Raw genomic sequence first — 27,022 nt, forward strand, 5'->3', positions numbered from 1 at the left:
GACCTTATGGTATCATGTTTTGTTAGAAATGTATTAGATGCAGGGTGTAGTGTGACTCATGCCTGTAATCCCAACAACTCAGGAGGCTGAGGCAAGAGGATCACAATTTTGAGACCAGCATCCGCAGTTTGGGGAGGCCCTGAGTAACTTAGCAAGATCTTGTCTCCAAATTAAAAAACAAACAAACAAACAAACAAAAAAAAAAAAAACTAAAAAGGGCTGGGGATGTAGCTCAGTGGTAAAGCACCTATGGGTTCAATTTAATAAAAAATGTAGGAGACTTGTTCTGACTTCCCCTTCATCATTGGATTTCCATGGTCATTCAGGAATTACAGAAATACCTTCGATTTTTAGGAGTACTTTGACTCTAAGTTAGGATTTAAAAAACAAAATCATTTCATAAGTGGTAATTTAGTATTTTACTATATTGGACTGCCATACCTTTCTACTAATCAGAAGATTCTCCAAAGGTGGCCACCATGGGAGCTCCTACAGATTGAGTTGTGTTGCCATTTGAATGGTTACAAACACCACCAGAGGCCTCTCCTTTTTCTGCCATTCCAAACTGAAGAATGTCTTCCCTGATACCCAGGCATGAATCATGGAGACAGACGATAATAACCTCAAATAAAAGTCAATAGATCTGAGACACAGAAACTCTGGGCAGGAGCCTTGACTCTACCATGGAGCCTCCATCTGACAATGGCCATCAACTTGGGAATTTTGGTTTCTAGGATCCAGCAAGTTAGTAAGTCGTATCACTCTTACAAAACACCAAGCAGAGGTTGTATGTTTATTCTCCCGAAGGTGGCACTGAATTACATCAGTGTGGTTGCATTGATGAGGTGGCACTGATCATTACCACCGCCATTACCACTGGAAGTTCTGGTTGGCAATTATATAAACCAGGCACAGAATGAAATGGGAAAACAAATTACTCTTACGTAATCATGCTTTTCTTGATAGACACAAGATTCATTCCGTGATATGGGGAAAAAGCTCCTTGGTGGTAAAAGGTTGGAGACAATGGCCACCAACCACCCGAGTCCTCAGATTTCTTTGACAGTTCATTCCAAGAAAGGAGGCAGGGGTTGGTTGTCTTCTGAACCAAAGGAGCAGTTAGACATTGCTTCATACATTTAAAAGTATTTTTAAAATGAAAACTGTTAGGGAATCATACTGCGGTGAATTGTATGATCAGAGAGTTTATGTATTTATTTCTGACTCGGAAGTTCATTCAGAATGACTCAGGATGTGGAATTTCTAACTCAAGCAAAATTTTAAATGCAATCTGAATATTTTAAATGAAGGTTTGTTGCATGAAGAAGTCTTCTGAATGTTCAGCTTTCCATTCAAGGTGGGCAAGTAAACAACTAGAGGAAAAACTATTCAAAACATGGTTTTGTAGTAAATTCCCTGTGTAGTTGCGTGGCAACAACTCAAAGCAGTGTGGGCATGACTGTCTTTTTCATGTGTGGAAAGAAAAAAAAAACCCTTTCTAAATACTGGTTCAGGGGAAAAGGTAGAAAAGATGGACAAAAAAAAAAAAAAACTAGCCTTACTTTCAGTTTATCTGTGGGATCACTGGTGCTTGAGAATCAGAAGCCATGAAACCCATTTGGTCTCAAAGGTGTATAGCTATGCATCTTGTGCTGGGCTCTGGAAGAACTCAGGATCTGCCTCCAGTTGTTAGATTTACTAGCTGGAGTCCAAGTTCTTTTTAGGTACACTAAAGAGTACGCAGAACATCGATTGGTTAAAAAAGTTCAATCTTGAGTTAATTCCCCAAAGGCACAGTCAGAACAAGGTATTAATGGGGATTAATGATGGCACCATGGTTCGATATTAGCAAAAGACTAGGGTTAAAAATAAACGTGCACACCTCAAGAGAAGCTGGAAAGTCCTGTCTGGCAACAGTGGAAAGCCCTGGAATTTTAAAATATGTAATTATATTGACATTTTCTTCCCTACCACCTTCAAATTTCCCCCCATTAATATCACCTTTTTTTTAAATCACTATAATTGAATCAAAATAGAGTTTCAAGGAATCAAGCAAGTGTGGGTGTTGGGACCCCATGGGACAAACTTGAGTTGTGGCAACCTTGTGTTTCCTGAATTGCAAAACGCACAAGTCCCAAGAGGAGCAAATCGATATATCCCCTTACTATGCTTTAGTGACTGACAATGTGGATATAATTTCCACTGTGGAGAGAGGGCTTCTCTGAATAACAGTGTGGCTTATTATTGCTATGGGTCTTTGTTAGCCATTCCTCTATCTTTTGATTCAATATCTCAACACTCAGGGTTTAGTCCTGGGGAAACTTTTAGCTAAATTTGAGAGATTTGTTTTCCTAAACAATCGTATGTTTAATTCCACAAGAGAATTTGCTATATCATGTTGAAGTTTTCTATTTACTAGTCTGTCTATTCTATTAAACTATAAGCTCTGTTGACGTAGAAACAATGTTTTGTTCATGACTGGGCTCTTGTGCCCAGATTGGTAGTGCTGAGGCTCAATAAATACTTGTTGAATGAATGACTGAGTGGGTGAGTGTTTTCCTACAATCACAATCATTGCCACCACTACCAACATCACCACCACCACTATAATCATTATTACCATCACCCCACTATTGTTACCACCACCATTACCATTGCCACCACCACCACCATTAATCCTTACCATTACCACCACGCTTGCCACCATCATAACCATATCGTCACCACCATGGTGATGGAAAGAAAAAAACCTACCATCCATCACCTACCATCATCACCACCACCACCACCACCACTGCTATCTTCATCACCAGCACCATTATACCACATGTGGTACCTAATCCTTTTGGGACCTCTTTCCAAGGCACCCATTGACTTCTTCTATCTGGAATCTTCTGATTTACACCTTTCCTCGTTTATTCCTGTTTATTGAAATTCACCTACCTGTTCTGAGCTCAATTGCTTGGGGGCTGTTTCTTCTCTATGAGACAGCTGCTCAATTTGATAGAGAGCTGTGTTATTTGTCATAATGTGTTGGTAGGAGCCTTCTAAAGCGATACGACCTGAGAGCAAGGGCAATATCTAGTTCTAGCTCAGCCATTTTTTTTAGTGGTGTGACCTTGAGTGAATGACATCCCTTCCCAAGGCCTCTCCTTTCCTCATCAAAAAGTCCCCTGGAGAATCTTCCAGATCTCATGTGCTACTTTCAACACAGATCTTCTTTTATGGGTAAAATCTCACCATACAGAGGAACAAGTGGGCATGAAGGTGAGAGGCTCAGAGGGTTCACGGTGACTAAGCAAGCCCTTCTCTGCAGTAGCAGAGGCCTCTGCAGCAGCAACTTCGTCTCTCTGGGGAAAGAGCTCTGCCTACCGTTCCTGCCAAATCCAATTAGTCACGGGGCAAAGCCGGCACGGACAGGTAACCAGCAGCAGTAATGATGGGGTATTATCACTGCCACCCCCTCTCCCCAGGACCAGACTGTTCTTGTCACCTGTCAGGGAATAAGCGTTTTGATACTATGACGGGGAGCTCAGAATCCACGTCTGGTGGCTTCATAGCAATTTAGGGCTGGCATGCTTTACTAATGGCATGTGAGTGAAGTGGATTTTCAGATGGCACAAAGCATCCTCCTTAACTTCTCCTGGCACATTTCCTGGCAATTTTCTTGGTGGAGACTGTCACATTAGAAATGAGGTGGAAAGGAAACAGCAATCAAGGGGTGCAATTTAAGAGAAGAAGCACAATGTTGGACAAATGTCGTCTTTTTTTTCTAATTTCCTCTTTTTTTCCCCTTTTCTCTCTTAAACAAATCTTTAGTATAGATTTTATAAAATGCACAAATCGGTATTTAGAAAAGCCTAAATAAAATTGGCTTAGGTGAGGCTATAAAAATCTCAGGCCCAATCCCCAGACAAGGGGATTACAGGATTTTTCTTTTCTCTTGGGAAAGTCCAGTAGTCCAAGGGTGTCCAGATTATCATGAAGTTTTCTTACTTCTATTTGAAAGAAAAGTAACAGCAACCCACAATAAGACGGGTATACTGAATGTATAAGGGAGAAAAATGGAAGAAAGGAGAACTTTGTTTTGAAGAATTAAAAAGAAAAAACACAAAATTCTTGCTGTCAATGGAAATTACAAATGTGATTTGAGTACAGAGACAAAGTTTGAATTTCAAGAAGAAGTGAACCCTGTAGTTGAGTTATTGGCCCCAGCTCACATATTATGTTAGCAGCAGAAACAGATCCAAGGTCCTATCTCCTGACATGGGACCTGGTCCTTTGTATGCAATGCTGTCTCCACTGTCTATTCCTTGGCAGAATAAAACCAGCAGGCTTTGAACAAATTAATCCTCTATGAAGGCCAGGAGAAAATGTTATTTCTGTTTCACAGCCAGGAAAACTGAGATGAAGAGGGGCTAAATGCTGTGGTTCTCACTAGGAATGACCTTTTACCCCAAGGGAGCATTTTACAATATCCAAAGACATCTTGGGATGTCACAACTGGTGTGGATGGGAGAAGGAGCTACTGACATCTGAGGCCTCACAACGATTAGTCAAGGTCATGTACACTGGACCATAAAGGTTTTTAGCTGGGGACTGTGCACCTAAAATCCAAGTGCATATGATTGTTATTAGAAAGTCTGCTCAGTTTCAGTCATTCTCTGTGCTTTTTTAGCACCATGCACAGTGTTTCCTTGCCTCTGTATTTTGGGTTACTGTTACTTTGCTTTTAAAGAAAACTTCATGATAAACTTCACGGATGCCAGAATCAGCCATAACCACAGTAAGTCAATTTGTCTGAGGGTCCCAGGTCATGCATGTGCTTCTTGCCCCTACTCAGCTCCATTTTCTTCAGGTACCCAACTAGGGCAGGGCTGTTTGTACCCATTCCTTCCTGGCATTGGCTACTCTTAGGAAAGTCTGCCTGCCATTGCCCTGGTCTTGGCATGCACTGAAGTTACTGTGTCCCACCTTCGGGAGGATTGGTGTGTCACATGCATCTCTTTCTGAGAGTTGGTTTTTCTATGAGAGGAATTCCAGACTCTGCAACAGGCTGTGAGGCATTTGAGAGGGACTCAGAATAAAAACAAAACACCTGGTACATCAAGCTCTGTTGCTCCTGAAGCCTGGGCCTCATTCCTGGAGTGCATACAGAGGCCTGTCCTCCTGTGAATCTGGATTCCTGCTAGACTCTAACTCAGAGCTCTTGCTGGGTTTTCTAAATACAACTTTTCATACTTTAAGGTAAACCTTTGAGAAATTTGAAGGATTTTTCCCCTCCCCAAGATCTTTGTTTAACTGCACTCAGAATTTTAATGATTTTAAGAAATATCAAATTTCATGAAATTTCACTTCCGAAATTTTGAATTTCAAGGATTTGCGAACAGGAGCCCAACGGCCCTAAGGATTAAAAACCAGTTGAGACTTTTTTCTTAGGGTTGTTTTCTCTTTTTGGAGGCTCAATATTTTAGTTTTTAAAGATCACCACAACCGAATAGATGTTGGAATGACTCACAGAGCTGTTGCAAGGATTAAAGGAGATCACAGATATGAAAGGGTTTTGTAAACCATCACAATTTCTCTGTGTTGTGATCAAGGATAAGGAACTACAGATGTGGCTTAAAATTGGTCAGGTAAGAGTAGAGATGCTCTACTCCTTAACATACATGGTCTCGGTCTCCCCTTCCAAAAGCCAAATCCAACCAGAGCCAAACCATTGCCCAGACAGACTCTCTAATTCCAAACCTTGTAACTGGGGATATACATTTTCCAAATTAGAACTTCATAGGCTGTTTGTAATTAAAAAAATATTTCAAGGCAATTTGCAATAGCACTTCGGACTTAATTCCATACCTAACAACTTCTGCTTGGCCAGAGGCCACTAGAGACAGCATTATGTCAGATGTTCCCTTTCTGCTTTCCTCCTGTGTTGACTTGTGTTTCAGGGATTTCTGGATTTGTAAAAATACACCCAATGTGTGAGTAAGCTTAGGATGAGAGCCATGCCATTAAATATCGCTTAGGAAGGAATTAATTTGTATTTAATAACTCCTAGCTCTTCCCTTCCCACTGCAAACTTGTTGTGGTAACTTCTAAGAAGAGAAAAAAAGTGAAAATTTTTTTTGAAGTAGGAAAAATAGTTATCTAATATATATTGCAGGTCTAATATATATTGCTATCCATGGTTAGTATAATATTTCCAAAATCTTTAGAAATCATTGTATTTTCATTATGTAGTATAACTAACAACAGAAAACAAAGTCACTTTTTATTTATTTCAGTGCTGGAATTGAACTTGGGGCCTGACCCATGTTAAAACACACATTCTACCACTGAGCTGCACCCTCATCCTAAAACCACCTCCACTTTTTACGTCCTCACATGTCCTAAATTTACAAGTAACTTAGTTCTGAAAAAATAGAAACCACCATAAGAAATTACATGCCATATCATCCTTGGACTAATATTTGTATGTCAGCAATACTGATTTTGTTTAAGTCAAAAGAATATATAGCTGGGTACGGGGGCACACACTTCTAATCCCAGCAGCTCAGGGGAGGCTGAGGCAGAATGATTGCAAGTTCAAAGCCAGCCTCAGCAAAAGCGAGGCTCTAAGCAACTCAGTGAGACCCTGTGTCTAAATAAAATAAAATAAGACTGGGGACGTGGCTCAGTGGTTGAGTGCCCCTGAGTTCAATCGCCAGTAACCCCCTCTCCCTCAAAAAAAGAATATATAAACTCAACTCAAAGATAAAATTCTTCAGGGAGAATGTTTTATAAAACTTAAGGACATTGCTAAAATCAAATTTTCAGTCTTTGTATGAAATAGAGCCTGTTTTAAGATTTTTTTTTCAGGAATATTATGCTCCTGAACCAAATGTGATACATATGTTTTTTCCACCAAGAGCTGTATGCTGGTGTATGAGTACCCAGGGTCCCATTTAATCTGCTTCTAACCCTGGCTCCAAGCTTCCCACTCATGGGTATTCTTTATCCTTTTCAGCCATCCCACTGCAGGATCTCTGTATCCTCAAAGACATTTCACGATAGCCTACAAAGAGTAGCATGAAATCTAGAACCTGTCTAGCTTTGGAGTTAAAAACTGACATCACCCTGCTTCCTTAAAATGGCATGGGAATACCTATTGCACCTACCTTATTAGATGACTGGGCAGAATTGATATCCACTTCATAAGCAATAAAGCTCTCTGGTGAGATATCACAGCTATAGAGACTAGAATTCTATAGAGCTATTTATTGTTTACTCTTAACACCAGTGTAAATGTGGAGAAAATCTGGGTCTTGTACATCTTTGTGCTCCTTGATGTTTGATTGATCGACCCTTTGATTAGTCATTGATGTATTTTTTTAAAGTCAGTTCTTAGTTGCCAGGCAAGAGGTTCTTAAGGATAACTGTGCAGTAGGATGATATCTATCAGCATTTGACTGAAGCCCAAGAAACATACAGTATTGAGATAAAATTTTTGTTTTACAGCACATGACAAGCTCAGAGAAGTCAAGAGCTATGCAGGGTGTCATAAGTCAGAGTGTCACAAATAAAAGTCTATTAAGTGTGAGTTGCTATTTCAACAGTTTTTAATGAACCAACAACTATGCTGAGGCAAGTGGTGCACGTGGTAGTTTTCAGCCATCAATAGAAGTTGCTTACCATTGCAGATCCAACCTGGCTGACTTTGATGGGATTCCCTCTACCAGAGAAGTCCATTTGTGCTCTGTCCATCACGTACAAACAAGCATCAAGGATGCCATCTTCAAACTATTTTGGGGGGAAAAATGAGAAGCTACTTAATAACCACTCTTAAAACAAGATAGTTTCTGTATTCTGGAGACTCCGGAGGCTAAGGCAGGAGGATTGCAAGTTTGAGGCCAGCCTCAGCTACGTATGTAGTGAGGCTCTAAGTAACTTAGTAAGACCTTGTCTTAAAAATAAAAAAATAAGAAAGGGCTAGAAATGAATGTGACTCAGTGGTTAAGCACCGCCAGGTTCAATCTCTGATATAAAAAAAAAAAGTCTCTACAGAAAATAAAAATAAATAAAATCACAACTTAGTGCCTAAAAAAAAAATGTGTATTTTCTACACAGTGATCTCCCAGAATGTTTAGTATGAACTGCTAAAGTGGAAGAAAGAAGTTCTTTATAAAAAATTTTTTCAGTGACGTACCTTTATAAAAAATTTTTTCAGTGACGTACAGAGGAACATCAAAGGATGCTAGAAATACAAAAGAACTACTAGAGAGCAGACGTGTCCAAGGGTCGTGAGCTGACTCAAAATTCTTTGAAAAATTGTACAAGTTAATTTAAAAGAGCTATCCAAGATATGACTGCAGGTGAAGGAAGGACTGATTGACAGAGTCACTCGGAAGTCTTTTGACCTTGGAAGTAACACGAGTTCTTATGTGTCTTGAAAATAAGTGGCTCTAAGGTGTGTCACAGAAAGGTCCTCAGGCCCACTTAGCTTGCACCCCCAATAGAAGGAGACTGCACATAGCAACTGTCCTCTACGGTACCCCTTTGATGACCTCAGGGCCAAGGGAGTTTCACTTAGATAATATCTTAGGCTCAGAGCAGGTAGACAGCATTATCGTGGGCAGAGCCCACGAGCCAATTCAGCTTCCTTAGAAGGAATGCTGGCCACAGGGACACCAGCATTGTCTTTGAGAGGAATAAAGGCCAAATAATAATAAGCTGGCCAGATGGGGAGTCTCTGCCTACACTGTAGGACACAGCGAGAGGAGACAACTTTAAATACAGGAACCTTGCATGTCACCGACCTGAGTACTGGTGACAGAGACCACCATCTTTCTGGCTCATTACCAACTCCTTCTGTACTAAATCTGGTTAGAGTATCAACTCTTGGGGGTACCTCAAACTGATGCACTGGGTGCAGTAATCTGTATTTCCACCAGTTTTCCAGCTATAAGATAAATAAAGAACTCATTATTCTGGTTCCCATAAGCCACACATCTCCGTTGTGTTTGTGAACATGCTAGCGGCTCTTGAGTTAAAGAAATTTACAAAGTTCACTATTCCCTGTATCTCTGCAAGCAACGGGTATGGCTGATTATTTTGGCTGAAAGACATAAACTAATGGTCTCTTTTGAATGATGGTAGCCATAGGGCCTGAGATCAAGGGTGCCTACCTGAAGGCATGCTGGCTCGGAGCACCCTGACCCTGACTCCTTATTTTCCTTTCTACTTACCTTGATAACTTTCCCCCCATTAACTATCTGAAGAGAGTCAAGTTAGGGCCATAAAGGGTCTCACAAGTGAGTTAGTTTTTGTGAGAACAGCTTATAAAGCAAGCCCACGCCATGTACATGGCTAGTTCTTTTTGTTTCTCCATCATCTTGTGATACAGCCTAGGGGGACCTTCCAGAGGCTGAACAGACGGGGCTTTCCAACCTGGGACTCTGAGCTTCCAAAACCATGAGCTAAATAGATTTTTTTCCTTTATAAAGTCTCACCCTCAGGAATTCTGTTATAGCAACAGAAAACAGACTAAGACATCACATTACGGCTAGAAAATGGGGATCTAACATAAAGGCACTGGACAACAGACAGTAGTCAAAGGTGATGTCTCTGAGGAAGGAGAGGGCTTTTATCTGGAGAGCCAGGAAAGAATCTAAAAACAAGGCAAGCAAACATAAATCTTAGCTTGGCAGGATATCAGAAACATAGGTGGGCAAGCCTGGACACTAGATAGAGCATTCTCAGAAGTTAGGGTGAAGCTTGTCACAAAGCTGGCTGGTGGCAATAAGAGTTCATGACATGAGTCCCAATGGTCAGCCTGGGGCTGAGGGTGAAAGACATATGGAAATCCCATATGGAGGTCAAAGCAAGACACCAGAAGTTATGAATGTATCATGTGACTTGTTGTAGTCAGGTTCTGTGGAATCTCTGAGATTCCAAGGTTTTCTGGATACTCAGAAAAATAATGCACAGTTATAGTCATCTCAGCCAGGAATCGCTGAGAAATTATACATTCACCTTTTCTTGTAGTGCTAACAAAAAAAAAAAGCATTTTGAATCATAGACCGGGCATTCATGTATGGAAATGTGGCAAAATATTATTCATCTGCACCATTGTTAAAGACACCAAATTGAAAGTTTGAATTCTTGAATATCTTAAGGAAATACCACTTGCTATTTTATATCTAGACAGTAACTTGAGGTTGCAGCTGATAACATGTGTCTATGTAAAAGTCCAGTGGCCCTTCCTTGATAAAAATGCTAATAGTCTTTTTTTTAATTAGTGGCATCTCAGACTAATAATTTTTTAAAGTTTTTCTTTTAGTCAGACACACATCTTGCAGTGTTCTTTGCATTGCTATCAAAACACCTTTTTAAAAAAAAATAAGAAAATGAGGTTTTCAATCCATTCTAGGTTGACTTAATGAGATTTCATTATATTAAGATGCCAAAGTATTTCTCAATTGGAGCCATGACATCCACAGAATCTCTGATCTCTGTAACATTTGTCATCAGAGGAAGATATGTGGTTTCAGCTGATAAATTATGCAGTTGCCTTTATAAGTCTCTACTCTAATGCCTTCTGTCTCTGAGTCTTAGATCCTGAAAAGTAGGAAATTGTACCTGTCTAATATCAATGTATGGGACCCTGCAGTAATGTATGTGACAAAAAAAATATATTAACTAAAAACGCCTTGACAATGACAAATTTTAAGCAGCTCACCTGACCATAGCTCCAGCTTCTACTCTTGATGTCATTGAAGTCTCCGTAAAAAATGACCCCGATGTCATTCAGGACATATTGTTCTCTTTCATTCTCATTGTCCAGATAGACAGCATCCTCTGCATCAGAAATTGAACACAAGGACCATTACCAAACCAGACTGCTTTCAAATACTTCCAAGTTGATTTTGTTACCAAACTTCAATGTAATATACCTAATGAAGAAAAAATGCCTATTGTTTCACTTGTGTTAATCACTGCATTAGCTTTCTAACTAGTTACCCTGCCTAAAATACTGCTTTTCCACATTACTACCAGAATTAAATCTTTTAAAGTCAATTTCCGTGGTTAAAAACCTGAGTTTGAAATAATATGTGACTCTGAATGCGACCCAGCATGTACTTTGAGGAGTTATAACACAAATTCTCTTTTCAAATCCTCAAAAACCAGAATCAGTAACACATGGTTGCCACAGTAACCAAAGCTTCTCCAGCTGGCTCTCATTTCCCAGAACCCAAGGTTATAGAGCATAAGGGGAAAAAACTCGGAAGGAAAACACGGGTAAATCCAAGCACACCCTTTTTGTCTTCTCCTAAACAAGTAAGCTCGCAATTATACTCGCAGCACTCACCCACCTACCGCGGGGCTCCGCAGGAAACCGCCTCCACTCCAGAAGAAAGCTCTCACCGGAAATTGTGAGCGTGCGCTTGCTCTGAGCATGCCCCAAAACCTGCCTTGGGAGCATGCGCAAAACCTAGCCCCGCCCCAACTCCTCCTTTGAAGGTTGGAACGAAGTTGCCCGCCCCTTGAGCCGCTACCGGCTAACGGAAGTGAACCAAGAACTGACTATAGGCTGCTGCCTTCCCATTTGTTTGGCCAGAGATTTGCATCATTCTGTTTCATCCAGAAGGTGTAAGATTTCCATTGCAAATAGAGATTGTGGAGAGGGGACAGCGGCTGGACTAGGGGAGTAAGATGTCACTTTACCTGGTGGTCCTTTGGATTTTGCTTCGCTTTCCGACGGGAGTGGTGGTGCACACCTGTAATTCCAGTGGCTCAGGAGGCTGAGGTAGGAGGATTTTGTCAGTTCTACCTTTGGTTAAACAATCCCTGCGAAAGGAAACCACATAAGCAGTAATAAATACCTAGAGCAAAGGACTCATCAGGTTATGTAAAGCCAAATCATAGAATAAGGAAAAAATAACAAAGAATTTTTATTTTAAACCATTAAGTTTATTACACAGTTAACTAAAACACACAGTGCATCTGTTTCTACCTGATGGATCATCTCCTTTTATCCTGAAGAGGTTCTTTTAGCATTGTTAATAGTAGAGATCTATTGGTATTGAATTTTCTTACTTTTTATTTATTTTAAAATGTCTATTCTGCTTTCAGTTTTGAAGAGATTTATCCTGGATTAGCAGTTTTTGTCTTCTAGCACCTTAAACCTTTCCATTAACTTTAACCTCTCATTTCTGATAAGAAGTCAGCTATCATTTTAGTCATTTTTACCAATGCATAACACACCACTTTTTTCTAATTGCCTTCAAGACCTTTTTCCTTCTAATTGATCATTTACAGTTGACTCTGATGCATCTAGATGTGATTTGCTTTGTAGCTAACCTTAGTATTCACTGAGTTTCCTAAATCTCTTGACATCTTTTTTGTTAATTTGGGATAATTTTAGTCATCATTGTCTTAAATATTTTTTTTCTGTACAATTTATGCCTCTATTCTTCTAGAAATGTAATTATATGTATGTTAGGTCACTTTGTATTGATAGTAACCAAGTCTCTATTTTTTTCTTTCTAATTTTTAGACCAGATAATTTTTATTGGTCTATCTCCAAGTTAACTTTTTGCTGTTTTTGCACTATACAATCTGATGATAGATTTGTTTCATGAATTTTTCGTTTCCAATACCGTACTTTTTATTTCTTTTAAAAGAAATTTTTCATTTATATGTTGACACCCGTATCTACGTATTCATTATGATTAAGCTTTTCTTTAACTCCTTGAAATTAGTTATAAAAACTATTTAAATTTTTTTCTGCTAATCCTAACATCTGGGTCAGCTCACGGAACTTTTTTTATATGTGATATTTTCTCTTGTGGTTCTCATTTTTCTATCTTCTTTGCATTCTGGCAAAATTTAATGATATTCTACATGCCTATAATCCCAGCGACTCAGGAGGCTAAGGCAGGAGGATCAAGAGTTCAAAGTTAGCCTCCGCAACTAAGGGATGCACTTAGCAACTCAATGAGACCCTGTATCTAAATAAAATGCAAAAAAGGGCTGAGGTTGTGGCTCAATGGTTAAGCACCCCTGGGTTCAATCCCTGGTACCAAAAAATTTTTTTTAATTATATTCTGGTCATTTATAGATGATACATCATAGGAAGTCTGGATTATGTTTTCTTCCTATAAAGGATATTCTGTTTTATGTGTCATGCAGGCTAATTACTGGTGAATTGTTTTGATCATATTAGATTTGGTATTATTATTATTATTATTATTATTATTATTATTATTATTATTTGGTTCCAGAGATTGAACTCAGGGTACTCAATTACTGAGCCACATCCCCAGACCTATTTTGTATTTTATTGAGAGACAGGGTCTTGCTGAGCTGCTTTAGCACCTCTATTTACTAAGGCTGGCTTTGAGCTCGTGATCCTCTTGCTTCATCCACCTGAGTCACTGGGATTATAAGCATATTCCGTGCCTCACTAGGTTTGGTATTTTTCTTTATTTCCATATTTCATGGTGCATTATACTTGTACATAATGGTGGGATTTGTTGTTATGTTTTCATACATATGTACAATATAGTGATAAAACTTAGCCAATATCATTCTTGAGTATTTCTCTTTTACCTGCTTTCCTCTCTCCCCTGATCCCTTTCCTCTATTCTACTGATCTCCCTTTGATTGCCCTCAGATTCCTTTCACACACACACACCTTTCTTTTCCTTTTTCCTTTCTGGCTGCCTCATACATTTTCAGCATGAATCAATTTTGGTTTCAAATTTAGGTCTACCATTTTCCCTTTACTCTTTTTTGTGTGGTTCTTTTTGCTAAGGCTTATTTATGAACTCTTAATTAAGTACCTGATATATTAGTGAAGCTGCTGCAACCTGACTCTGCTGAAAACCTAATTTCTTCCAACATTGCCATTTAGCATCATCTTCAGTCTCCTTTATAGCAGTCAACCTCTGCTAAGCCTTAAAGAGTCTCATCTGGTACATTCATATCAAAAATAAATTTCCTCCAGGCTTTTAGTATTCTCTCTCTCTAACACACACACATAATCACATTGCACCCACCATAAATAGCTCAGACATTCTTGTCCACAAAATTCCAACCACTATGATAATCTTGCACTTTGATAATTTTCTCCTTAACTCAGTATGACCACCATCTTACTTGAGCTTCATCTCTCTGAAATTAATACCTGAAAATGTTTAGTTTTTCTAGTTTTATACTTTTTTGTGTCAGGAAAACAAATCCCGTACAGTAGAACTATAACAGTTTCAAGTAAAAGTACTAAATTAGTTATATCCTTGCCCATCAATAGTGGTAGAAGCACTTAGGTGAACTTACATAGAAACTGCAACATCTTACATACTCAACAACAATTTCATTGCCCATGGAACCCAAAATTAATTGAAAGAGTAAACCCCAAAATGGATATCTGAAAAATAAACTGGTCAAAATTAGTAAGGCAATCAGAGTTAAATAATCATATATTTTACCAATAGCACTAGCTTAAAAGTATGGGTCTACAATAAGTAGAAAAATACAAGTTAATGGCTAGAGTCATAAAAGTTTCTATTATGATAGGCAGTCTCTTATGATGCTTTAATATTATATGATAGTTGTGAAATGATTACAAACTAATAATGAACATAATCTATTTGCAGATTAAAATGTTCTTCCCTGTATTATCTACAAATTTTAGATACACCTCAAAATGCCCTGGAAAAGAAATTTCTTAAGTCTCATCAAAATGAACTGCCAGGTTTTTTCCTACATTTGACATGACACAGTGCCAAGATTTCTAGTCCTGAATACACACTTTCTATAGGGAAGAGACATATATCTTGGCAATTAATAGATCATTTATCTCATTTCATACAGCCAATTTTAGTCGTAAGAAAAGAAATGTTTATGTATTCATTCTGCTGACTTTAGTCTATAATCTAATCATGGATCAACAAACTTTTTCTGAAAAGAGACTGATAATAAACATATTAGACTTTGTAGGCAAGTCTTAATTGCCACTCAAATGCCAGTGTAGCACAAAAACAGCCTAGACTATGGGTAAATAATATAAGCTTCTGTGTTCTAATAAAACTTTGTTTACAAAATCAAGTGTCATTGTTGGACAACGTGGTGTGCTCCAACAGTCACAACTACTCAGAAAGCTGAGGCAGGAAGATTACTTGAGCCTAGGAGTTCAGGCCAGCCTGAGAAATAAGAAAGAAAGAAAGAGAGAGAGAGGGGGGGGAGGGAGGGAGGGAGGGAAGGAGGGAAGGGAGAGAGAGAGAGGAATGAATGAAAGAAAGAAAGAAAGAAAGAAAGAACGAAAGAGAAAAAAGGAATAAAGGGAGAGAGAGAGAGGAATGAATGAAAGAAAGAAAGAAAGAAAGAAAGAACGAAAGAGAAAAAAGGAATAAAGGGAACAATTTAAAAAAACAGTGTCAGGCTTACAGCTATGATTTGCTCAACACTGTTCCAGAGTATTAATGTTATGCTCACAATAGATGTTTGGCTAGGCTGTATACATACATACATACATACATACATACATATATACATGAAAGCAATTTTGTTCTTTTGTTTGCTTTCTTTTATTTTTTCCATTTTTTTGTTGATACATTATAGTCGTAAATCATGGCAGTATTTGTCATTACATATTTCCACATGCACAATATAACACTACAGTTTGGCCAATATCATTCCCCAGTATTTTCCCTTCACTCCTCCCTCTCCTGGTCTCTTTCCTACACTCTACTGATCTCCATTTGATTTTCACTTTTTTTTTCCTTTTTCCTCTCTTGCTTCCACATCTGAGAGAAAACATAGGCTCCCTTGATCTTATGAGTTTAGCTTATTTTGTGTAACAGAATGTTCTCAAGTTTCATCCATTTTCCAGCAAATGACATAATTCACCTTTATGGCTGAATAAAGCTCCATTGTGTGTATATGCCACATTTTCTTTATTTATTCATTCTTGATAAGCACCTAGTTTGGTTCCATAGTTTGGCAACTGTGAATTGTGCTGCTATAAACATGGGTATGCATGTACTACTCTAGTATTATGACTTTAATTCATTAGGATAAACATTGAGTAGTTGTATAGCTTGGTTATATGGTGGTTTCCTGCCTAGTCTTTTGAGGAACCTCCATACTGATTTCAATAGTGGTTATATTCATTTATAATCCTATCAACAGAGAAAAAAGTGTCCCTTCTTCTCCACATTCTCTCTAGCATTTATTATTGTGCATATTCTTTTTTTTAAGTAGTTGGACACAATACCTTTATTTTTATTTATTTATTTTTAATGTGGTGCTGAGGATCGAACCCAGGGCCTTGCACGTGCTAGACAAGCAATGTGCTGTTGAGCCACAACCCCAGCCCCATATCATTCATATTCTTGATGGCTGCTATTCTGACTAAAGTGAGATGAAAGCTCACTGTAGTTTTGATTTGCATTTCCCTAATTGCTAATGATGTTGAACATTTTTATAGATTTGTTGTCCATTTTTATTTCTTCTTTTGAGAAGTATCTTTTTAATTCATTTGCCCAATTAAGCTAGGTTATTTGAGGTTTTGGTGTTAAGTTTTTAAAAGTTTCTTATATAGTTTGGATATTAATCCTGTGTCAAAGAGTAGTTAGCAGGGCTGGGGATGTGGCTCAAGCGGTAGCACGCTCGCCTGGCATGCATGCAGTCCAGGTTCGATCCTCAGCATCACATACAAACAAAGATGTTGTGTCCGCCAAAAACTAAAAAATAAATATTAAAAAATTCTCTCTCACTCTCTTAAAAAAAAAGAGTAGTTAGCAAATATATTTTCTCCAATTCCTTAGGTTCTTTCTTCATGTTACTAATTGTTTCCTTTGCTGTGCAGAAGCTTTTTAATTTGATGCCATTCTGTTTATTAACTTTTGTCATTATTTTCTGAGCTTTAGGAGTTCTAAAAAGAAAGTCATTGCCTGTACCTATATGCTGGAGTCTCAAATGTATATTTTCTTCCAAGGATTTGCATAGTTTCTGGTCTAATTCCTGGGCTTTTGATCTCTTTCAAGTTTGTACAGGGTCTAATCTTATTTGTCTACATATGGATAACCAATTTTCCTGGCACCACTTGTTTAAAGCCTGTCTTTTCTCCCAATATGTTTTTGGCATCTTTGTCAAGAATCAGATGAGTGTTAACTGTGTTGGATCTTTTTCTGTGTCTTCTCTTCTCTCCCATTGGTCTATGTATCTGGTTTTATGACAGAGCCATGCAGTGGTTATTTCCATAGCTTTGTAGTACAATTTGAAGTCAGGTATTGTGATGATGCCTCCAGCTTGCTTTATTGACTTAGAATTGTTTTGGCTATTCTGAATATTTTATTTTTCCAAATGGATTTCAGGACTGTTTGTTCTAGTTCTGGAAAAATGACATTTATTATTATTATTATTATTTTAAATTTATATATGACAACAGAATGCTTTACAATTCATATTACATATATAAAGCACAATTTTTCATATCTCTCATTGTATATTAAGTATATTCACACCAATTCATGGGTATTTTGATGGGAATTGCATCAAATCTGTATGTTGCTCCTAAAACCAATTTCAAACATATACAATCATATTAGTAGTGATTTTAGTGTCCAAAAAGAGATCTACTAAACAATAATTACTGGGCTGGTTTGGTGACTTGTAGTCCTAACTACTCAGAAGGCCAAGCCAGGAGGATTGCTTGAGTCCAGGTGTTGGAGATCAGGTTAGGCAACATAGCAAGACCCCCATCTTAAAAATAATAATAATTACTGATGTCAAAACACATCTCAATCATTATGCTAGTCACCAACTCTTCATTGTTTTCCTTGAAACTCTAATATACAATTAGTGAATGTCAATTTAGGACTAATTGTGCTGTTTTATAGAGGAGAAAGCTGATTATAATAGTAAGTGAAATCATCTGTCATGAACTGATTTGTGTTTATTTAATCACAATTATCATGCTGATGACTCTACATATTAAGTCTCCACCTATAGTCCCCTAGGTGCTAATTTTAAAAAACGTGAGTTTTCATTAAAAATAAGAAAAGAAACCCCTCCATATGCATTTCAATAATTCAAATTGTATCATAATTTGACTATTAACACAAGGGAAAATCAATGCAACTAATTCAGATTTAAATTCAAGATTACACAGTGCAAAAGAGGGAATAGTCTTGGAAAGGGAAGTAGAAAAATGTAAGATCCCTCTTAGAGGTCAGAAAAAATAAAATAAAATTTCCTTCAGAATAACAACTGGACATAAAGCTTTCAAGAAATGTTAGCTACTAGCTTTCTTCTCTGACAATCGGTTTTGTCAGTTGGTTCCCACTAAGTTGTGGACTTTTTCCGACCAGGACCAGATATCTTGTCTTTTGATTTTCATCCACTCCCACACCATGCTAGGGCTTTGGTAGCACAAAATGAGAATTAAAAATATGCTTTTGAATTAAATAATTTCTTCCCTTACGGATAAAGATAAGAATCTCAAGATCTTAGCCTGAAGACTAATGTCCATCTCTCTGCCCCCACCTGTCCCCGCCTTAAAAAAAAGCAGGCCACTGTCTCCAGTTTACACCCTCACTCACAGTTCTATTCACCTTCCCCTTTCCTAATCAGAGGGATCTTGGGGTGGGGCTTCAAGGAACCTCAAAGAGATTGAAGGGGAGGGAGCCTGGAACCATAGACTAGCTGTGACAAGTCATGGGTGGGATTTGGCAGTTCAGAAAAGGAGGTACCAGACCAGGAATGGGGAATGGGAGTGATGGTGAAGTGGAGTGGGCTAGTTTAGGATGGACCAGAAATGAGACATTAAGGAAAGCCAGAAAGGACCAGTTGGCGGGGGGGGGGGGGGGGGGGGATGGGTGGGTGACTACTAGAATCATGTGGAGGGTCGCTTGTGAGGTCACAGGAGCAAAGGCAGGTGATTGGACGAGAAGGAGAGTTCTAGTTGCCAAGGCAGCGACTAGAGGAGAAGGTCTTCAGTCCATGAGAAGGTCTTGACTAGAGAAGGACGGAGCTCCAGCTCCGTGTGTTCTCCAGTAGAGTCTGTGGATTGACCCCCAGATATCCCTGCTGAGGTGTCACCCGGGAAAGGCTTAAGCCTTCCCGGGCGCCACCCCTCTGTGCTTTGCTACCCACCCCACCCGCCCCCCTGAGCCCCGCCTCCGCCCCCTGACGCCCGCCACAGCCTACTCCACCCTGTCACCGACTCCCCAAGGTGACCACAACATGGCTGCAGCGCCAGTGCTGCTCTTCTTGCTGTTCGTGCTGTGGCTGACCTGGCGAGTGCCGGGCCAACTGGACCCGAGCACCGGCTGGCCCTTGTGGAAGCACAAACTCTGTGCAGACGACGAATGCAGCAGTGAGTCCACAGGTGGGCGGGCAGCCCAGGGTCTCCGTGGTGGCTCTTTGGGGCCGCATGGGGCTCTGATCCCTCGGTCCCCTGCCCCGTGAGCTGGGCTAGGGGGTCGTAGGATGATGGGTGGGGCGCAGGAGTGACAGAGCCTCAGGACCCTGCGTGTGTCCCCTCCGGCTCTGCCGGCGCCTCAGCCAGCCCGCTCAGGTTGCTGAGATGCTGAGCCAATGGTGCAGACTTCACCAGCAGTCAAATTCATAGACCAATAGTGAATGGAGGGCCTGGGGTTGTAGCTCAGTGGTAGAGCGCTTGTCTAACATGTGAGGCACTGGGTTTGATTCTCAGCACTGCATACAAATAAATAAAATAAAGGTCCATCAAAAACTAAAATAAAAAAAATTAGGCAAAAGCTTAAAAAAATAGTAGTGAATGGGAATCTCAGGGTTGAGAAAGACCTTAGAAGCAACTGGTCCAACTTCTTAATAACTGCATGTTGGACTCCTGCTGTTTAATCAAACGTACCCCAGGCTGTAACTCATACTGAAATTCCACCCCTACAAGCTCTCAGTTCTTACTGGAATTCTACCTCATTCACAGAGCCTCAATGCAGGTCTGTATCCAATTCCCTTTAGTCTCTCTTGATATTACTGTGTTCTTTTTAAATAGCTGTCATCTGTCCATTCAATAAATAATTGTTGAGTATCTCTGCCAGGTGCCAGATACTGTGTTAAGCCTTGGCTCATTCCACCTGCAAATCTGCAAACCAAGACTCCCTCTCTTTCAGCTTTCCTAAAATTTTAAACACAAGGTTTCACCAGCACTAAATCCATGTTTGTTGAATGTGACCCTGGTCTATATATCTCTGGTTTTAAATTTTCCCTTGAGTAAATATTGTTCTGGTAGCAGTTGTATGGCAATAGAAGTAGTGGGGAGTAGACTGGAGATTGTTCATTTTATAATTGAAGGGTCTAATAGCTCTAATTAGGATTTTGAGGTTTTCTTCTCTGTGTTAATTGTCTTTAGGAGAGCCAAATATTCCAGGCACTGTGACTCATATATTTAGTGAAACACTCGATGAATATTGAAACTGAAGAGAGACAATTCTTATTCTATAGCATAAAATAAAATAGCCATTTCCCCTTTCAATTTTAGAGCTACTTATAACAGAAGGTACTCCTGTTGATGCTGCTGATACAGAAAACCAACTAGAGATAAAGGTGGAAGAGCCAGAAGATGCCACCACCATACTTTTCTTGTTACATTCATTCTTGCTTTATTTGTCTAAGATGGTAAGTTTGACATAGTTTCTTCAATTAGAATGTTGATTATTTATTAGTTTTTAAGTGGTTTCTGGTCATGAAGTGAAGAACTTAAAATGTCTTTATGAAAATTACTCCTGATCCTTTGAGTAGATAGCTCCTGAAACAAAAGCCATAGGGGTGTGGCTTTAATGGCTACTTGGTTTAGCACATGAGGAAGATTTGCTGTCTACCAAGGCTGGACATTTGCACACCTATAAAAACTTGGTTCTTCCCCTCAGAACCTTTCATTCTGGCAGGGAGATAACAGCATTCACTTGAAACACAGTAAGATAATGGCAGAAAGAGAGGTATTTATTCGATGGTAGAACATTATTGTCCATAAATGCATTTATTATGGTTGGAAGGGTGATCAATAAGGTCAGAAAGTGGTTGAGATGTGTTTGAAGCACAGGCAAAGGGCAAACAGGAGTCTGACATGTGGTTTGTTGTTGATTAGACAGGCTGGGGTGGTGGGGGAAGCTGGCAGTCAGAAGAAATGTGTTCAGAGAAATGGAAACATGAAGAAAGGATATTTGGGGAGGGCAGGAGAATGTGAATAGTTGGTGTTGTAAAGTGTGAAGTTGGAGGGGGATGGGCCTGTTGGAGAGGCCAGCAAATCTTAACTGAAGTCATGAGCCAAAGTAGCATTAGACCATTAATAGTGGGGATCCTTAGAAAGTTTTAAGAATGAAAAGGAATTAGGTTAGATCTGTTTCTTAGAAAGAGTCACTTAAGGCTGATCTTTCTAAAGAAAATCATGATTCAAACAAGACATTTAATCTGTCTAGAAGCTTATCTAAGCATTTTAGGACTTACCTCCCCCCCATTGGTATTTGTTGATATTGGACTTTTAGAATTTAATTATAGGAATGAGAAAGCTTTTAGAGGTTGGAGGTCCTAGGGCCTTTGTGACAGTAATCCTCCCCAACTGAAGTTGTTTCCTGTAGATTGTGTTATTTCAAGGCTTGTGTAAGAAAGATGATGTTGTTGTTTTCCTTGTAAAATGTATAGATTTTGAAGCCAGGTAGATGTGGTTTCAAATCCCAAGGTTATCATTTAGAAGTTTGGGCAAATAACTGAACTTTTGAAAAAAGTTTTCCTCATCTGAAAAATGTAGATAATGGTTACTCCAATCATAAGAATTAAATGATTTGACAAGGTAAAATGTCTGGTGAGGTGTCTGGCATTTTGAAGGGTTTTACCCCTACGCACCCCCTAATTCTCATGTAGGCAGTCAGAAGGTGGTATAAATCAATGAATACCTGGGGAGGAAAGACCACCAGGGTGGAAAAGATGTGGTGGGGAGAAACAAATCATTTTTCAGTTGGCTCCATGTTTGTTCATGATGGTGGCAGCCACCTGGGTAAGGGGTATGTACAAGCCAGGCAGTTAGAATAATGATATTTCCAGTGATTAAAGCAGTCTTCCACAGTCATAATTTGATTATCAGAATGAATCAGCATCACTTGGAAAGTTAACAGCCTCACGATATGGAAAGGATTTCTTTATTCATATTTTTAGGTATGCACAGAGCCCTCCTCTAGGTCTAGGTCGGGGGACACGAATGTGGTGCAGGTGTGTCAGTGATTGTACGGTGATAGGTAAGACATAGACGTGAGTGGCAAAGAAGAGGCACAATGTTAAAAGACTGATTTGAAAGGAGATTTCAAAAAGGCATTTTGATGGCCCAGTATGTACAGGACATTGTGTGAGGACTAAAAGAGTCTAACAGGTGTAAGGCATGATTGTGATTTTTGAAAGCCTTAAGAAAAGGACTTAACAAATATATGCAAAAATTATGAACAAATCAATGTAAAATCTTAAACAAGTAGTATGATATCTGATAGGACTGGAGAGTAATAGGCTCTGATGTGTTTGGGAGATGTGCACCAATCAGGTTCATTGATCAATGGAATCTTAGTAGAATCTTAGTGTTAGAAGAAACCTTGGAAGGCTGTTAGTCTAGTTTCTCACTCATTGCTGTTATTTTCTTTACTGTGGCCCTGACGAGTAGTTATGAGGCCTGTACACCAGTATTTCCTAGCATGAGTCACTCTCTTACAAGGCTATATGTTCTTCTGTTGTCTACTTCATCCTTGTATTGACTCCAAATTTTCCTCCACATGATTTCCTCTATAAAACTGAATTCTTTTCTACATAGAAATCCTTTAAATATTTGAAGTTATATCTTAATTTAAAAATTATTTTTAGTATTTTTATCATGGAAACTTTCAAATAAGAGCAGAGAGAATAGTAGGGGACTATAGGTAACCATAACATACTGTACATTTTAGAATACTAGAAGAAAAGGTTGTGAAAGTTTTACCATAGAGAAATGATGTTTGAGGAGGTAGATATATTTAACTGATTTAAACGTTACATAGTGTAATCATGCATCAAAATGTCATGTTACCTACTTCAATAATTATAATGTTTGTTTCTATGTACTAGTTAAAAAATAAATTTAATTAGAAAAGCTTTAAAGAAAAGCACAGAGAATAGTATAATGAACCCACGGGCCATCACCCAACTTAACAGTAATTCCTTGATAGCCAATATCAGTGAGTTTTTTTTAATTTGTTCTAATTGGTTATGCATGATAGCAGAATGCATTTCGATTCATTGTATATAAATGGAACAAAACTTTTCCTAGTTGTACACAACACATTTGTATTCCTACATGTACCTCGGGTAATAAGGTTCATCTCATTCCACCATCTTTCCTATCCCTATGCCCCCTCACCTGTCCTACCTCCCCTTTGCCCAGTCAAAGTTCCTCCATTCTTTCCATGCCTCTTACCACCCACCTTACCCCCATTATGGGTCAGCATCCACTTTCAGAGAGAACATACAGCTTTTGGTTTTTGGGATTGGCTTACTTCCCTTAACCTGATATTCCCATTCACCCGCAGATGCCATAATTTTTTTCTCTTTTAAGGCTATAAGTAATATTCCATTTCATATATGTACTACAGTTTCTTTATCCATTCATCTGTTGAAGGGTTGGTTCCACAAAACTATGGAATGCTTCACAAATGTGGGTGTCATCCTTGCTCAGGGACCATGCTAATTTTTTCTGTATTGTTCCAATTTTAGTATATGTGCTGCCAAAGCAAGCACACTCTGAGTTTTAACAAATGTAGATACCCATGTAAAAACTACCATAATCAAGATATAGAACAGTTTTTTCACTAGAAAAGGGGTTTCCTTGGGATCCTTCCCAGTGAGTTCCTTCACCACCTGTTCCAGGCAACCACTGATAACTTTTTTTTTAAACTATAGATTCATTTTTCCTACAGTACTATTTCATATATATGCCACTATAAATGGACTCATATCTAGGAGTGCAATTGCCTCCTACATTTAATGTATGTTTTTATCTTATGTGATACTGTCAAGCCATGCTAAAAAATGACCACAATCATTTTATACTTCCACCAGCAATTTAGGAGACTTCCACTTGACTTCATCTTCACTAGCACTTGGGCCATTCTAGTGGGTATGTCTTTGTGAGTTTATTTCCTGATAATTAATGATATTGAGTGAACTTTTTTTTTTCTTTTGAGATAGGGTCTCACTAACTTGCTTAGGCCCTTGATAAGTTGCCAGCCTCAAACTTGGGATCCTCCTGCCTCAACCTTCTGAGTTGCTGAAATTACAGACATGTGCCATGATGCCTGGATCAAATACTTCTTCATGAGCTTGTTGACCATACTGTTTTTGTATGTCAACTCTCTCTGGCTAGCTGGAATCCAGACTTCTCCTAGCTCAGTGCCAACTGTGGGATTGGTTAGCTTATAGTTGTTCTTGCCCCTCGCAGGTACTGCTTAGAATGTAGCCCCAAACTGAAGACCACCTCCATGCAGATTTCTGGAACTCTCTTTCTTTGTGGCTCCCATCTTTCTGGTAGTTTTCTCTACATATTTTTGGCTGCTTAAACTCCTGGAACTCTGGTCTCTCTCTCCTCAGTGAGACTGTTATGCCCTATTTGGGTTCCCCTTCCCAAACTGAGGTCTAGAGGGTGCCTCCAGGTGAAATGCTCATCTATTTGTTCTCCTGATCTTAGGGGTGACAGTTGCATGTCCCTTGTGGCTTTCTATCTGAAAAATAGCTCTTTAAAAATATATTTTGACTGGGCATGGTGGCACATGCCTTAATCCTAGTGGCTCAGGAGGCTGAGACAGGAGGATCATGAGTTCAAAGCCAAAAGTGAGGTGCTAAGTAATTCAGTGAGACCCTGTCTCTAAATAAAATACAAAATGGGGCTGAGACTGGGGATGTGGCTCAGTGATCAAGTGCTTCTGAGTTTAATCCCTGGTACCAAAATATATATATATATTCCAACTTTCTGGTTGCTTTCAGTGGGAGAACAAGTCTCATATAAGTTACTCTCTATTGATTTATCCTTTTTTTGTAACTTTTTGCGATAATTGAAAAAAATATGTTTGTGGGACTTCTAGGATATATTGTAGTTTTGGTGAATAAATGACATCCCCGTGGTACAACAATTTAACCTGTTTCTCTATTGCCTTTTTTTTGTTTGTTTGTTTGGTGGTGTTGGGGATTGAACCTCGGGCTCCATGCATTCTAGGCAAGTGCTGAGCTAACAACCTCAGCCTTTCTCTGTTGCTTTATATTTCTTGGAAATTGGTAGTCAGGTTTAGGTTCAATTCTGTTTCTTATGAAAACTTAATAAAATATTGCATTGACATCTGCATGTCCTCTCCTTTGATGTTGACTACTAGTCAACAGTGACCTTGGTGAGATTTGCTAATATATTACAGGTTGCAAAATAGCAATGGTCTGAGTTGCTGGGATTTTTCTTTCTTCATTTAAAGGCTGGGATGCCTATACAAATAAAAATTTATGATTGATTATTCTTTCTTTCTTTTTTTTTTGTACTGGGGATTAAACTCAGGGGCACTTGGCTAGTGAGCCATATCCCCAGCCTTATTTTGTATTTTATTTATATACAGGGTCTCACTGAGTTGCTTAGCAATTCGCTTTTGCTGAGGCTGACTTTGAACTTGCTATCTTCCCTCCTCAGCCTCCCGAACTACTGGGATTACAAGTGTGTGCCACGGCGCCTGGCTATGATTGATTATTCTTTACACAGATATTTGGTTTGTATAGTTAAGGCAGGAGATAAACATTTGATTCCTTTTCTTCATTACTTTTCAGAATAGTAAGGTGGTATTCTAGCATTATCAAATGATACCCAAAGGGGCTTTTGAAATCTTTTTAACTTTTATTTAAGAGTTAATATGATGTCATGCATTTAAAAATATTTGGTGTGTTTAATCCAGTTAGGAATAGTAATTGTTCTTACCTGATGCTCAATTTCTCCCCCTTTTGCCTTGTAGAAGCCTCTTTATCTTGGCTCCTGGGACCCTTTGCCACCACCTAGTGGTCATTGTTACCTATTTCCCTTGCTTTTGAACTATGAGATATTCCAAGTTCATCTTAAACATTCCCTGTCCAGACCTTGAAGGCACTATTTCTCTAAAAGAACTTTGGTTCCTTTCAATAGGAAATGATATTTAGAGGCTACATTCCAAGTACTAGGATTGCTTATTGCTCAAATTGACTGTCATTTGTAGGCCTTTTTAGTGAACAAAGCTCAGAAATATGTGGGGATTTTTCATCATGTCATTTAGATAATTCCCATGAAAATTCAGGAGAGATTTTACTTCACTTCATCTATCTTAGATTTGTGTTTTCTTTCTCTGATGTTGGAGTTCCAGTTTTCAATGACATCAGTATAATTGTTTACAGTCTTGTGCCACTTAATGACATTTTGGTCATTAGTGCATAATAATGGAGCTAAAAAATTCTTGTCACCTAGTATTTTTAATATATTTTTTGTGTTTTGATATGTTTAGATATATAAACATTTACAACGTTACAATTGTCTACAGAATTCAGTATAATAATATCTTATAGGTTTTTATCCCCAAAGTGATGATATACCATATATGAATACCTACGTGTGGAAATGGCTATATTTTCTAGGTTTGTATAAGTATGCTCAATAATGTTTACATGCTGAAATTGCCTAAGATGTGTTTCTCAGAATTTATTCCTATCATTAAGCAACACAAGACTATATTTATGTTATTTAAAATACTTTCAGGAATGTATTCCTGAAATGAAATTCTCTTGTCTTTAAGCTATATCCCACTAAGGTATGTTTGAACTAATTCATTTCTGTGGTTTGTCACCAACTTGATGTCACAGGTTGTTTCATTTTTGCTTTCAATATTTAGGTATTACTTTATAAAGATTTTTTTGTTTATTTTACAATTATTTAAATATTTAGAAGAGCCAAAGTTAATTTGTAAAAATAAGTTGTTTCTGTTTTCTAGTA

General features: G+C 38.6%; 1 protein-coding gene, 1 non-coding gene and 1 pseudogene across 4 annotated transcripts in view; 1 reads left to right on the forward strand and 2 right to left on the reverse strand.

Annotated features, from left to right (window-relative positions):
* Positions 1 to 11,461, reverse strand: part of LOC144373415 (coagulation factor XIII A chain-like) — a 49,095-nt pseudogene extending 37,634 nt beyond the window's left edge. The window contains exons 1-3 of the transcript XR_013433094.1: positions 11,356 to 11,461; positions 10,718 to 10,836; positions 7,672 to 7,779 (exon numbers count right to left, since the gene is read on the reverse strand). The product of XR_013433094.1 is annotated as a coagulation factor XIII A chain-like (transcript). The remainder of the gene's footprint in view (positions 1 to 7,671; positions 7,780 to 10,717; positions 10,837 to 11,355) is intronic.
* A 7,751-nt stretch (positions 11,462 to 19,212) lies between these two features.
* Positions 19,213 to 27,022, forward strand: part of LOC144373409 (transport and Golgi organization protein 1 homolog) — a 37,008-nt gene continuing 29,198 nt past the window's right edge. For both annotated transcript variants that reach the window (XM_078036494.1, XM_078036496.1), the window contains exons 1-2: positions 19,213 to 19,360; positions 20,507 to 20,643. In XM_078036494.1, the coding sequence (XP_077892620.1) occupies positions 19,228 to 19,360; positions 20,507 to 20,643 (270 nt within the window). In that variant the 5' untranslated portion in view covers positions 19,213 to 19,227. The remainder of the gene's footprint in view (positions 19,361 to 20,506; positions 20,644 to 27,022) is intronic.
* On the reverse strand, positions 23,669 to 23,775 carry LOC144373425 (U6 spliceosomal RNA). The gene has a single exon (XR_013433098.1). It is a non-coding gene; the product is annotated as a U6 spliceosomal RNA (small nuclear RNA).

This window comes from Ictidomys tridecemlineatus, unplaced genomic scaffold (genome assembly GCF_052094955.1).
Source record: "Ictidomys tridecemlineatus isolate mIctTri1 unplaced genomic scaffold, mIctTri1.hap1 Scaffold_39, whole genome shotgun sequence".
NCBI lineage: Eukaryota > Metazoa > Chordata > Mammalia > Rodentia > Sciuridae > Ictidomys > Ictidomys tridecemlineatus.